The 13,976-nt window shown below is 42.9% G+C and overlaps 1 protein-coding gene across 2 annotated transcripts in view; it reads right to left on the reverse strand.

Annotated features, from left to right (window-relative positions):
* The window catches only part of LOC138164938 (5'-AMP-activated protein kinase catalytic subunit alpha-2), a 75,015-nt gene that overhangs the window by 11,920 nt on the left and 49,119 nt on the right, over nucleotides 1–13,976 (reverse strand). For both annotated transcript variants that reach the window (XM_069092920.1, XM_069092921.1), the window contains 3 exons: nucleotides 10,691–10,915; nucleotides 4,439–4,943; nucleotides 2,601–2,727 (listed from right to left, as the gene is read on the reverse strand). In XM_069092920.1, the coding sequence (XP_068949021.1) occupies nucleotides 2,601–2,727; nucleotides 4,439–4,943; nucleotides 10,691–10,915 (857 nt within the window). The remainder of the gene's footprint in view (nucleotides 1–2,600; nucleotides 2,728–4,438; nucleotides 4,944–10,690; nucleotides 10,916–13,976) is intronic.

Here is a 13,976-nt window from a genome sequence, read left to right on the forward strand (position 1 = left end):
GCTCCAGACCTGCATCTAGGATGGACACAGAGCTAGATAAGGTGCCTAGACGTGGTAATGACTCGGATTCTACAGAATAAATTGGCTCAAAGGGGACAGGATGCATTCAGGAATGAAATTCCACTGACCAACTAAATTCTTCCCCTAAGTAAGAAATGTATTAGCCGTCTAAAGATTCTGGTATGAAAAGACGTTGACCAAGCAGGTTTTTAAAAGGCATAGACAAAAGATTGAAGAGAGGGGAGGGAATTGAGAATGATTACCTGAGGAGCCAGATCCTATCAGAATGCCAGAATCCCTGAACTCAGAGGAGCTGGGGGTGTGAGAAATGCCAGGAATGAAAAGGACTCTGAAAATCAAAGAGGCGCTAGAACTATCACTCTGTGTGGGTGGGATGGTGCTAATCATCAGGCTAGAAAGAGGAGCTACTCAATTTTAATTTTGCTTCTGCTTTTCTACCAAAGAAAATGATTGGAATCCTGGTAGAGGGGGGGGGGGGGGGGGGGGGGTGGGAAGGAGGGTCAACAAGGATCTGGAGCCCACGACAAGTAAGGACATGGGGATACGGTAAGAGAACATCGCCTTTATCTCCCTCAAGGATGTTGACTCAGTAGGTGTGGACAAACAATATTCCTTGGCTCCAAAGGAACTTGAGGATGTGATTTGCTGAGTTTTTACAAATTATCCTTAACAAATCATGAAGAAAGTACCAAGTGCCACAGCCAAGCACGCTGAGCTGAAAAGGGAAGGGGGCAGGCTCTTCTGCCATAGTCTGAGGAATCTGAAATTCCTGGAGAAATCTGAGACTGAGTATTAAAGAGAGAGTACGGGAGCAGCTGGAAAGAAAGGCAAGGACTGCATAACTAGCAAGGGTGTATGACAAAGCAACGCCATCCTTTTCTGATTGGGCCACAGAAGTGGGAGAGGAGGGGAATGCTGTGGAGAGCTTACACCTGATCTTCAACAAAGTGCTGGACGTGCTCATGAACAAGACGGGAGTGACTGGGCTAGATGACTAGATCAAGGACTGGCTGGTGGTCCATGCCAACATGGAAGAAGGCCTCTGGAATCCTGGGCCCTGTTGTGGTTAGTATCTTAAAAAAGAACGTGGATGAAGGGAGCATGCTTAACCAATCTGTGAGTAATACAGAGCTAAAGGGGCTAGCTAACATTGGCAGAGTTGGCAGAGTCAGGATCCAGGAGGACCAAGAATTATACAATGAATCTAAAAGTTAAGTAATGATAAATATAAAGGAAAAACCTGGGTTTAAAAAACTAAATGCCCGAGTATAGCAAAAAGGAGGTGTGATTAGACAACAATTTATGAAGAATAAATGGGGATTTTAGTGCACTGCAAGCTCACTCTGAGTCCATAGTACAATGTGGAAGCCACAAAAGGCCTATGTAACTTTAGGATATAATAACAGAAGTACACCATCCCAAAGGGATGGATGCACTCAGCCTCTCTGGGGTCCTCTAGTCAAGGCTGGGTATTGCATTTTCTAAATGTCATTGACAAGATGGCACATAAACAGAGTTTGGCCAGGATCTGGTGAAGGGTCCTGAATCCCCCCCCCCCAAAAAAAACCCAAAGTATCCACTGAAGGAAATACAAATGTTTATCCTAGAGAATGGAAGACTTCAGGAGCCACATGAAGATTCAAGTATTTGAAGGCCTCTCATGTGGAAGAGATTCTGAGTTATTCTGCTTGGTCCTAGAGAGGACACCTTCCACTAAGTGGTATAAGTTACAAGGAAAAACTTCCTAACAAAGAGAGAGCAGATCCCAAAGAAGAAGAAGCTACCTCAGGAGGGAAGGAGCGTTTCATTGCTCATGGTTGCTCTACAGATGGTGGATGTGCGGCAGTCAGCAAGCATACTGACGACAAAAGGAATTCTTGCCCAGAACTGCAGAGATAGGATTTTAATGAGAAGGAACAAGGAGATCAGCAGCAGAGTAGAGCAGGAATGCTGGTGAAATGCAGGAAATACCAGAATTTCCAAGCTGAAAGGAGCCCTGGAGGCCATCCCAGCCAATGCCTGCACAATCCCTGGAGCTCCCTACACCTGCCTTCTCCCTGTGAACATCTTGGGAAGAGAGATGCAGATGAAGTCTGTGTGTGGCTACTCTCTTCTCCCGCTGTGTGTACACCAAGGCAGTTCCCATCTGATTTTATGCCTGTTCTGAATTCTTGTGAAAGATGCATCATTTTCCAGATCTGAAAGGTACTTTTCATTTCCTTAACCTTTTTTTCATTCTATTTTTATTTGGTTAGATAGCACACAATCAGGGATGGCAGAGCCATTCTCAGAGCTGCCCATTACACCTGGGATCACAGACTCAGCTGTAAGGGACATGGAAGGCCATCTAATCCAACCACTTCATGCTATGGATAAAGAAACTGTAGGCCAGAAAACTGAAGTAAAGGCGCTCGGGGTCCAAAGCCAGGGCCTCTGACTCCAAGTGGGCTGTTCCTTCCACTTTCCACGCCAGCAAACCTGTAAGGTTTGTGATTTTAACAGACTGGGCTGCTCTCAGACTGTCACTTCCATGGGTACCTGGGCAGGCAGCAGATCCCAAGCCAGCACGGCCTCCTTACCATCAATACTTTTGAAGTCCAAAAGGTAACTTCGATTGTCCACCTGGTATAGCTGAAGGCTCATTTTCACATAATTGCCAGTCACAGGGTTCTTCCTTCTCACTCGAAGATGATAAGCATTTACCACCTACAACATGGAACCTTCTTTTAGATAAAGGAAGGGCAGAGAAAACACAATGTTCCCCCTTGAATCCAGAAGGAGTCTTTAGAATGCGCTGTCAAAAAAGTTCTTAAATGACCTTCCCATTCTGCAGGATGTTTTCTCGGGCTGTTCTCAGATGCCCCTCTGCTGCCACATGCCCCCCAACCACTGGACCCTCGAGCTGTAACAAGAAAAGGCCTTAAGGTTCAACTCATGTGGAATGTGAATTAACTGACAGGTTCATGGAATAAGGTTATATGTTGATGCGATAGACAGAACACGAGGTCTGGAGTCAGGAAGACCTGAGTTCAAATCCAGCCTCAGAAAATCACTAGTCTTGAGACTCTGGGCAAGCCACTCAACCTTGCTCTGTGTTTATAAAATGGGGGAAAACAATAGCATCTCACCTAGTGAGGATCAAGAGAGAATATTTGTAAAAACACTTTACAAACCTTTAAAGCGTTGCATAGACGCTACCTCTCATTATTTATCACTGTCATCATTAGAAGGGAAGAAATATACCTCATTTTTCAAAGCATCATCACCCTCCAAAGTACTGTTTCTGTTACACAACATGAAGCATATATCACATGAATAGATGAAGTCAAGAAAAATAAAGGGAATTACCAAATCAAATGGGGAAAATGGGCTCATTTTTAGAAAGGTATTTTTACAATGGTAGTATTCCTTTGTAGATGAAACAATAAGGAAAGAACTCTCTACCTACCATCTTTTTCATTCTACTCAGAAAAGAGATGGAGGAAGAATTTATGAGAGATCTTTGAAATAATTTCAAAAAAATATTGATCCATATATAAATGTATGAATATCAAAACAAATAGTACTTTTTCTTTAAACATGTCAATTAAAGATATGGCAAATTTTAGATTGTTTCTTCCTTTTCATTTTTTATCAAAAAAAATAAGGAAAACTGTCATTATTAAGGTAATTTAGAAAGGGAAATGGAAAATGGTTTTCTAAAATGGCAAAATTATAAATATTTGAATGGAATTTTAATCCATCAAGAACTACTTTTTTGTACTTTTAGTGGAAAAATATGTGCTAATAATGTCCATTCCCAGGAACTAAATCTTCAGAAAATCATAAGCACCTGAAAATTGGTCAGGTTTTCTCAGCCTAGAGAAAAACATTCATCCCCCAAAGGCAAAACCAATGGCCTGGGGGAGGTGAGGGGTAAGAGATATGCTGTCCACACACTCACTGCCATAGCCTCCTATTAAGTGAATCCTCTAAAGAAAGAAAAAGAAAACCATACTATCTGTGGAGTCTCAGGACATGCAATTGCTGGAGCTCAGGCTGAAACAGGGGAGCTATTTTCTCGGGTGTTTTCAAGTTGGCAAACATAATTGCCAGGGGATTCTCCACTAGAATTAGAAATATGGACAGTTTTCCAGCATCGCCCAATTCTGTAAAGAGAAACGTTTGTCTTTCTATCCCAACAAAAAGAAAGGATTATAAAAAAAAAGTATTTGGCAAATCATTAATAAGAACAGGGCTTATTAGCCCAAGCTATTAAGATCAATTGAAGTATATCTGAATTAGAAACAGTTAAGATGCCACTGACTAGTAACTCACCACATTTCTGTTTACTGACCTCATGACTCAGTTCACCAGTTACACACCATCCAGGGAAATAATTCATGAAAAAGGGTCATGAACCACTACTGTGTCCTACCTTCCATTCGTAATCCAGCTGTTTCATAGCCCGGTAGACTTCATTCATAATGTCATAGGGTTTACTCTGACTGCGAATCCCCAGGTGCCACTTGGCTTTTTTCACAGCTAGAGACTTGGGCTTAGTAGTATTCAGAGCATCCAGAGGGCACTTGGCTTTGGGGCTGTCTGATATCAGAGGTGGCATCCGTTCAGGGTGTGGTTTCAGCCCAATGGGAATGTGCATGGTGCTGTCATCCATGAAAGAGCCAGTGGGCGGGCTGGAGGCAAGGTAGAACTCACTGGCTTGGTTCATGATTCTCCGGTTATCAATGATGAGGTGATAGGCCACCGCAAGCTGGTCTTGAGGGTCCCCACTATACAAGCTGTTCATCACTTCTGACTCTGTGCACTCAAACTTTTCACACACTTCCTTTATAGCTTCATCATCGATGACATTTGCATCATAAGAAGGGTCTTCAGGAAATAAATAACTGGGTAAGTCTTGTTTAAACCACTCATGCTCTCTAGGGAAAATAAAAGATAATGAAAAGTGGCTTCATGGAGAGAATGGAGGAAGGGTCCAGAGTTGAGAAAATGTGGGTTCAAGTCTCTCCTCTAGTTTATGCTGGTTTTGTGGCCCTGAGAAAATCACTTAATGTCTACTCGCCCCAAGGAAACTACCTAAGGCTATGAATGGAAAAACAGGTGCCAATCTGTATTGCTTAAGGGAGTTCCTTCATCTGGGAGATACCAACAACAGCAAAAAGTAAGCTATGCTTTGGAGATCCTAATCTAATTCAATAATATAGACTCATTAACATAAATTGCAATTATTGAAAACTAATTAAACTGAAAAGACTATAAGGGGTCTAGTCATTTAAACATCAAAGAAACTGGGGCAGCCAGGTAGCACAGCAAGTAAAAGCACTGGCCCCAGTGCCCTGGGGATCGAATCCAAGCTCAGACACTTAGCACCCACCCAGAAACACCTGGCCGTGTAACCTTGAGCAAGTTACTTAACCCCAATTGCTTAGGGGCGGCCAGGTGGCTCAGCAAATAAGAGCACTGGCTTCAGTGTCGGGATGACCTGGGGATCGAATTGGGGCTCAGATACTCAGCACCACACCCAGAAAGAACTGGCCGTGTAACCTTGAGCAAGTTACTTAACCCCGATTGCTTAAAAAAAAAATCAAAGAAACTGTTGAACCAAAGGGTAAGAACAAATCCATTAACATCTCAACATTTAATATTTCGTAATGATAACAGGCACTAACTCACGTTCATTAATGACTAAGAATGGCATTCTTTTTCTAAGTGAAACCCGCTACACAGTTATGGTGCCCCACTTCCACCTCCACAGGATGCTCTCTGCTACTCAGTAATCCCTCAACTCTCCTTTTAATGAATGACTCCCTATTCTTCCCTAAACCAAAGCTAGGTAGTGCAATGGATAGGATGCCAGGCTTGGAGTCAGGAAGACTTATCTTCTTGAGTTCAAATCCAATTTCAGATACTAGTCATGTGACTCTGGGCAAGTCATTTAACCTTACTTGCCTCAATTTCCTCATCTGTAAAATGAGCTGGAAAAGGAAATAGAAACCCCTCCAGTACCTTTGCCAAAAAAAAAAACACCCACAAATGGGGTCACAAAGAGTCAGATATGACTGAAAAATGACTGAACTGAATCTTTCCCTACAACAATTATCCCACGCTCCTTCCTTTCCTTAAAACCCCAATGCTTGCCTCCATGCCATCACTCACTATACCCCCCCCATACACACAATAATGACTTGACTTGGTCTTCTACTCCATGAACCGAGAGGACTGAGGCCACTTCTCCTTTTGCCCACATTCTCGCCATATCTGCTGCCTCTTCTTTCTCACCTTCCCTGCTTCTCATCTAATGCCCCTGCCTGTGCCCTGAAATCCATCCCCTCTCTCTTCTCTAGATACTGCTCCAGAATGCATCACTTGCCTCTAGTGAACCTTCAGTCTATTCTACTCCAGGATACTCTTTCTTCCCATACCTCCCTGCACTTCCTCAAGTCTCCCTTACCCTAGGTACCAGTTGACCTTTCTCTGCTCTTTCCTAGTCAAGCTTCTTGAAGAAGCTGCCTGTAGCTGAAATCTCCACTTTCTCATCATCCATCCCCATCAGCAACTCCACATGAGTTACCTTCTCTCCAAAACCTGCTTCGACTTGCTTTTATTCCTTCCCAATCAGATACCTCCCCATCATTCGCACCCTTCCACACACTGAAATGTCACCGATTCCTCTAACTGCTCTCAGACCTAATGCCTTCTTTTCAGCCATCCTCCTTGATATTGGGAGCACCTGACTTGAATAACCAAGCTTCCCGAAGCCCCAAAGACAGCACTGTGCAATGGAGAGAATGCTGGAATGGGAAGCGGGTGGACTGCCCCTGACACGAGAGCCATGAAAGCTGACAAGTCACTTGTCCTCTCTGGGTGGGCCTCGATGGCCTCAAAGGGCCCTTCCAACTTCACATCTATGATCCATTGCTTTCTGAGACATCACACTCCACAAGGATCTCCCACCTCTCTGGTCAAACCTTATACTTCTTTTAGTGCCTCCTCTTCCTCCTCCCAACCAATACTTAAGGTAATGGCCTCCATTCTCATTTCTTGTTTCTTGACATTCTATGACTATCATTTAATTTTTGGATACTTCCTTATTGACATTAAGCTTTGTTTTGTTTCCAATTCAAACCTCAGTCTGCCTTTCTAGCTCTTCACACACCCCACCCTGTAGTCCTCGTTCTGCTCTCGGGGGCCAACCCAAACCAGCCTAGCCTCTCTTGCCCATCACCTTTCATATCTGACAAGTCTACAAAAATAAACATGATGTAGATACCAGGGACAGGGCAGAACCTATGATAAGCTTGGCTGTGATAATGATCCTTGTAAAGGTTTTCATGTCCATGGGAAACTAACCCCAAACCAGTTTGCTTCATGTACACTATTAAACAACCATCATGAAAAATTTCTCTCTCACTAACATTGCCCTGGTTTTTATATAAATTGAAAAATCCAGCCTAGAAATGTTACGTAAACTGTCTCAAAACTGAGAAATCCCTGCCCCTAAACCACAAGCAATCTGTAAACCTCAATCTAGGCCATTTTGGTCTTCAGTCATTTAGCCACGCCTGACTCTTTGTGACCCCATTTGGGATTTTCTTGGCAAAGATACTGGAGGGGTTTGCCATTTCCTTCTCCAACTCATTTTACAGATGAGGAAACTAAGGCAAACAGGGTTAAGTGACCTGCCCAGGGTCACACAGTTAGTAAGTGTCTGAGGCCAGATTTGAACTCACAAAGATGGGTCTTCTTAACTCCAAGCCAAACAATCTATATGCTGTACCACCAATCTACACCAAATGAATTGATAAACAAACAAAATTCTCAATAAAGAGAATAGACATAGGTTATGCAATCACGACTTGCCAAATCAAGAGTTTCTCTACAAAATTTTAAAACGCATATACCTGAAAGCTACAGATTCAACATTTAAAACTTCCTAAAATTGTCAACTCAGGTTTCAAAGTTACAACAATTTGAAAATAACTCAAATTAAACTCCTGACATCATTACAAAGTTCCTATTACTAAAGAACGAAATATGTGGTAACTTTATACCTTGTATTTTATGCCATTTTTGTACTGTATTTTTCTTCCCTTTCCTCCTCTTCCCTCCCCTAATGATGTAATTATTCATCATCTTAGGACTTTCTGCAAGTTAATGGAATTATAATGTCTAAATTATTTTAAAAAGACAACTCCTGCTTACAGATGTCTTGGTTTGTATAGCACTGGGCAGAGACGCACAAGTCTCACAAAGTTAGCTCCTTCCTCTGCAGATGTTACACCTTCAAAATGTCTTTTCTGATGCATTCATTTCCAGTTCAACATGAACCTCTTTGTTTTTCTCTTTATTTAAATTCTGAACCTGGCGGAGGGGAGTGGAGGAAAGACACCACTATGGAGCTTTAGAGGAAGACTGGTGTCTGCTGGAGGCTGGGGGCAGTTGGGCCTGTCCTTAGAGGCATATTTAAAGACCATTCTCTTGGCCCTGACACCTGCTCAAGCTTTCATGCTGTGGCTTTCTTCCACTTTACTGCCAAATTTCTAAAACGGTTCATTTACATATGGCACCTTCACTTCCTTACCCATCTCACTCCTGACTGACCAACTCTGCAGGTGACAGGTAAGATTCTGAAAACAGGGAGGGCAGAAGCCCAAGTCAGGGGTGAGCTCTGAAGAGCATCCAGCCCAATCTGGCCCTGAGGAAGACTCTATAGCAGCCATGAAAAGCCATCATTCTGCCTTTCAAGGAAGACTTCCAGGGACAAACCAGGAAGCGCTTCCCGAGCTGACCCATCCTGCTTCAGAATGACTCGAATTACAAGGCTTCTCCTCATGTCAGGCCACAGTAGGCTTAAACAAACACCCCTCAAATGTTCCTACTTCTATCCACTGGGACCAAGAGAACATATCACCTGTTGCCTCTCCATAACAGCCCTGCACATACTTAAAAGCAAGGATCATTCCCCTACTAAAGCTTCACTTCTTCAGGCCAAACAACCATCTTTCCCTTGAACTGGTCCATGTCAGGCATCATCTCAAATAACCTGGCTGCCCTTTTCTTTACTAATTTCCATTCATCAATGCTATTCCTAAATTGCAACCCCTGTGGCTGAATGCAATATTCCAGACAGCGTCTGACCATGGGAGTCAGGTAGGGAGAAAAAGGGAGAGGAGTGGGAATGGAGAGAGGCAGAGAAAGAGGAGAGAGAAGGAGGAGGAGGAACAGAGCAGAAGAGGGAGGGAGACAGAAACACACCAGTGAGACGGGGAGGGAGTGTCTTTCCCCAAGGCTTTGTCTTTGGCTTATTTCTTACTTTACATGTCCTTTGCAGACCTAGCCCACTTCCATGACTTCAATAAGTTCCCAATACACCCCAGCCTATACTTGAGGCCCTACTATTTCCTCTGAGCTCTAGTCACTAATCCTCAATCACATTGTTGCAGCTAGGTGGCTTAATGTATAAAGCACTAGGTGAAGAGTCTATGATCCTATGATACTTTTTCTTCCTTTCCCAGGTCAAGGAAGACCTGAGTTTAAATGCAACCTCAGACACTAGCTATGTCACCCTGGGCAAGTCATTTAACCTGGTATCTCAATTTCTTCAACTGTAAAATGGGAAGATAAGAGCACCTACTTCCTAGGGCTGTTGTGAGGATCAGATTTGTACAGAGCTTGGCACAGTGCCTGGCCCCCAGTGGGCACACTATAAATGCCCATTCCCTTCCCTGCCTCTGCAGTTACATAGGTCTTTCTCCTGATGAGCCCTCTGCCCTACCTGCCGCCTTCTCACCTGCCTGCTGAGAGCATTCTGTGTTTTGGAGACCGGCCCTGGGGCCATCTCATCCACGGTTTTCCCTGATTCTCCGCCCCCAGCGGACAGTGATCTTCTTCATAGTTTTCTCAATGGTTTCTCCGTTATTCCCATCACATTTCACCTTATGTCATACTGTGAATGTTTGTCACAACATTCTCTCATTAAGTGTAATCTCCTATAGACAAATCAACAGGCATTTAGTAAGCACCTAGTTGGTGCCAGGCCTTGTGCTAAGAGAAGGGCCTATGTTGCTGTTCATCTTCATATATCCAACACCTAGTGCACAGTAGGGGCTTAATAAATGTTTATCAATCTGAGTACACATTGCACTGTTAAGGCAGGCTGACTGTAAACACTGTAAACAAATACTCCAGCTGCCACTTACGTCCTCCATGGGTCAGGTGTCCTAAAATAGGCATTCTGGTTTGTGCAGGGCAAGGATAAGGATCTGGAAATATGTCCAAATAATCTGTTTGTAAACCAACACCTGTTGAAATGTTAGGCAGGAACCAGAAACCTCTGAGAGCTCTGACATGCTGAGATGCATGCATTGGGGAATGCCTCACCCTGGCATGTGGGCACTATAAAAAGCTTGTCCCTATCAGTTGCCAAGCCAGCAACTGCACTTTCCAAAGCCTCTCCCATATCAGCCTTTCACAGCAAGCCCACCAGCAGCTATTTAAAGGGTTTAAACTCAGCAAATATCTTTATGTTTTAATTTTTTTAATAAAGCTAAAATCTGGAAATTTATCCCCACCCACCTTGCTGAGAGGGAAGTAACAGGAAACATAAAATTCTCTTAATAATAGTTATTGAATTAAAAGGTAGAGGGTAAAAACCAAGAACAATTACCTTATATCTTTGATGGTTGCTCGTTTCAGGGGATCCACTTGTAACATGTGCATGAGGAGAGTAGCAATGGAACGGTTTAGATACTCTGGGATGTAAAAAACGCCTCCCCGAATTTTCTTAAATAACGTAGGGACATGCTCATCATCAAAGGGCAGCGTACCACAGAGGAGGGCATACAAAATCACTCCGCAGCTCCAAATATCGACCTCGGGCCCTGCGTACAACCTAAGGGAGAGATGAGGGAGGGGACATTGAGAGGGGCATGGCAGAGGGGTCTACTTACAGCAACCCAAAATAACCACCACCAAATCACGGTGTCACTTCCAACATTCTGAACTCCTTGGCCACCATCTTCCTCTCCAATGTTTTCTCCCACCAAGAAGAGCCCATCTTATCTAACGACAAACAGCATTACAGTAAACAGAGTTGTGTGACAAAGGAACTCCCAAGCCATGGACTGCTTCAAAGAAAAGCTGATACAACAAAATTCCAATGAGTAGAAGTATCTAGACAGTCCTTTGGGGGCTGCTGTTCCAGCTTCCAACAATGAGGGACAGGACATTGGAAGAGCACCATTCTTCTAAAAAATAAATAAATAAATGTCTTTATTTACTTTTAGTTTGCAACATTCAGTTCCACAGTCCCTTGAGTTCCAAACCCACTCCCCCATGGTGGCATGCAATCCGATATAGGTTCTACATTAAACATTAAGAAGAATTATAACCAATGGAAGGAACAAGAGAGAAGGAACAAAACAAAGTGAAAAAAGAGAGAACAAGTAGTTAGAAGAGCACCTTTCTTAAAGACTACTGTTCACTTTGCCTCTCTGGGCTTATTTCAGCAACAGCAAAATGAGACTGAATTCTGCATGCCCTTTGACTCAGCCTTGCTACTACAAAACCTATGCCCCAAAGAGATCAGAAGAAGAGGAAAAGGACACAGGTATGCACACATTTTACAGCGGCTCTTTTTTATGGTGGCAAAGGAAGTGGGTACTCCTCAGGTGAGAGTGGCTGAACATATTATGCCATATGGATATAATGGGTGCTATTGTTTTGTAAGAAATAGTGAAAGGGATGGTTTCAGAGAAACCTGGGAAGAGCTGCATGAAATGATGCAGAGGGATGTGACCTGAAGGGTAGGACCAGCAGAACAATATATACAATCACAACATTGTAAAGATAAGTAGCTTTGAAAGATTTGAGAACTCTGATCCACACAGTGACCAACCACAACTGCTAGAATCTGCTGATAAAGCCTGCTGCCCTCCCAGCTAGCAGAGATGTGAAGGACTCAAGATGCAGGATAAGACAGACTGATGCACAAGGCTAATGTGGGAATTGGTTTTACTTCACTATCAATGTTTGTTACAAGGGGCTATTTTTGATTTTTTTTTTCTTGCTAGGGTAGGAAGGAGAGAAAATAAATCTTCATTGAAATAAATAAAAATGTAAAAAACAATTAAATAATAGCTTTGGTTTAAATAATCTCTAAGATTTTGTCCATCTCTAACAATCTATGGTTTTATTGTGAAAGCGACTTAGCTCACATCATCCTGAATAGACTTTACTATTATTCATTGTTCTGGGGATTAAGATTAGATTTAAACGTGTGTGTGTGTGTGTGCCATCTGATGGTTGGATCTTTACCTCCAGGTAAGCTATGTTTACATTTACATTATTATTATTCTTTTATATTCTCATTCATTCTCTCTGTCTCTGTCGCTCTCCCTCACACACACACACACACACACACACACACACACCAGATTGCTTTGAACACCAGAGGCACACAAGAGTCTCTGATTATTTAGTATGGACCTACGATTCCAACAAATGACTCTAACTCATAAAACTGTAGTGGTTTAGAATGTGTTTTGTCCGAACTACTAGCCTTGCTGCCTGCACCATTGGGTAGCTACTATTTTCTTTGCTCAAATGATTTCTTTCCACTTTCAACAGAACTCTGCTTTTTGCTCGGAGAGATCCTCACTTAGACAATAAAAACCACATTAACACTAACACAGACTAAAGATCAATACCACAAAGCAGTTGGGTAAGCAGCAGGATCAAAGTAAAAGGTGGCATTTGTTATATTCTTTAAAGGAAAGCCAGCTGTGCATGGTAAAGTTGGAGGTTTTTACAATCCTCTCAGCTCTACTGAGCATGTTAAAATGCTCATGTTGGTTAAAATAAGAATTAAAAAAAAAAGATAAGTTGTCTAAGCACATGAATTTCACCGTCTTTTTACAATAGAAGCTACCATGCTACCCGCTGACCTGCCAGTGCCTAGTACATTGCAGTCAATTAATTAATTAAATAGGCAGGGAGACAAGATTTTGTTCTATATGTAGTTCATTTATATATATCCACTACTATTATGTACTTTATCTCTGACCAATCAACATTTCTTAAGGGCTTACTATGTGCCATATACTGTGTTGAGCACTGGAGACATACAAATAAAAAGCAAAAACAGTCTCTGCCCTCAGGGAGCTTATACTTCTTTTTTTTCCCTCCTCTTAAAAAAAAAAAAAGACTAGGTATCCTACCTCGCTCAAACTGGAAGGCAAGGGCTCCTTATGGCCCAAAACCCACCTCTGATCAGCACAGGTGCTCTGGCCACCTCAGGCAACATAGGAACCTCCAGATCCCAGAGGCTCTCCATGTTCATGCTGACCTTAGTGCAGATCCCTGAGCCCACTGCAGCTCAGAACTCCCAAGTTCAAGGGATGGGCCCGCCTCCACCTGCCCAGCGGTGGTCACAGGTGTGCATCATCATGTCCAGTGAACGAATGCCTGGTCTACCATAGGAGGCAACATGTATAAATCAAAGCATTCAAGATAAATATAGTGGAGATGGGAGGTCATCTGGAGAGCTAGAAGGAGACTAGCCCTCCGAAGGCTTGCTCTGCCTGTACTTTGCAGAAGCCAAATAATATTCGAAAGAGTTTAGCCACATATTTATGGTAAACCCTAAAGAGAGCCCAGAGTCTCTAAAACGTGTGGTATCTCCCATTTGTTCTTTGCCAGAAAAAAAAAAAAATGACTACAGTGAAATTGTCAGGCAGCTTCCTTTCCTGAAACCAAGCTATCCTGGTGGATACTGGAAAATGATGAACAAAAAAAATGACATCACATTCACAGAAGTTGGCATCATCGGGGGCTCACTTTGAGAAGTGTTCTGTGATTTGATCTGGATTCTGGGAAGCCGTTGTCCAGAGCCCCCCGGCTTTGAAAAACCCAGATGTTGATTTGGTATGGATGTAATGGCTGGACAGTTTGGA

This window comes from Petaurus breviceps, unplaced genomic scaffold, assembly GCF_028583685.1.
Source record: "Petaurus breviceps papuanus isolate PSGF00001 unplaced genomic scaffold, PetGlider_PUasm1.0 207, whole genome shotgun sequence".
Lineage (NCBI taxonomy): Eukaryota > Metazoa > Chordata > Mammalia > Diprotodontia > Petauridae > Petaurus > Petaurus breviceps.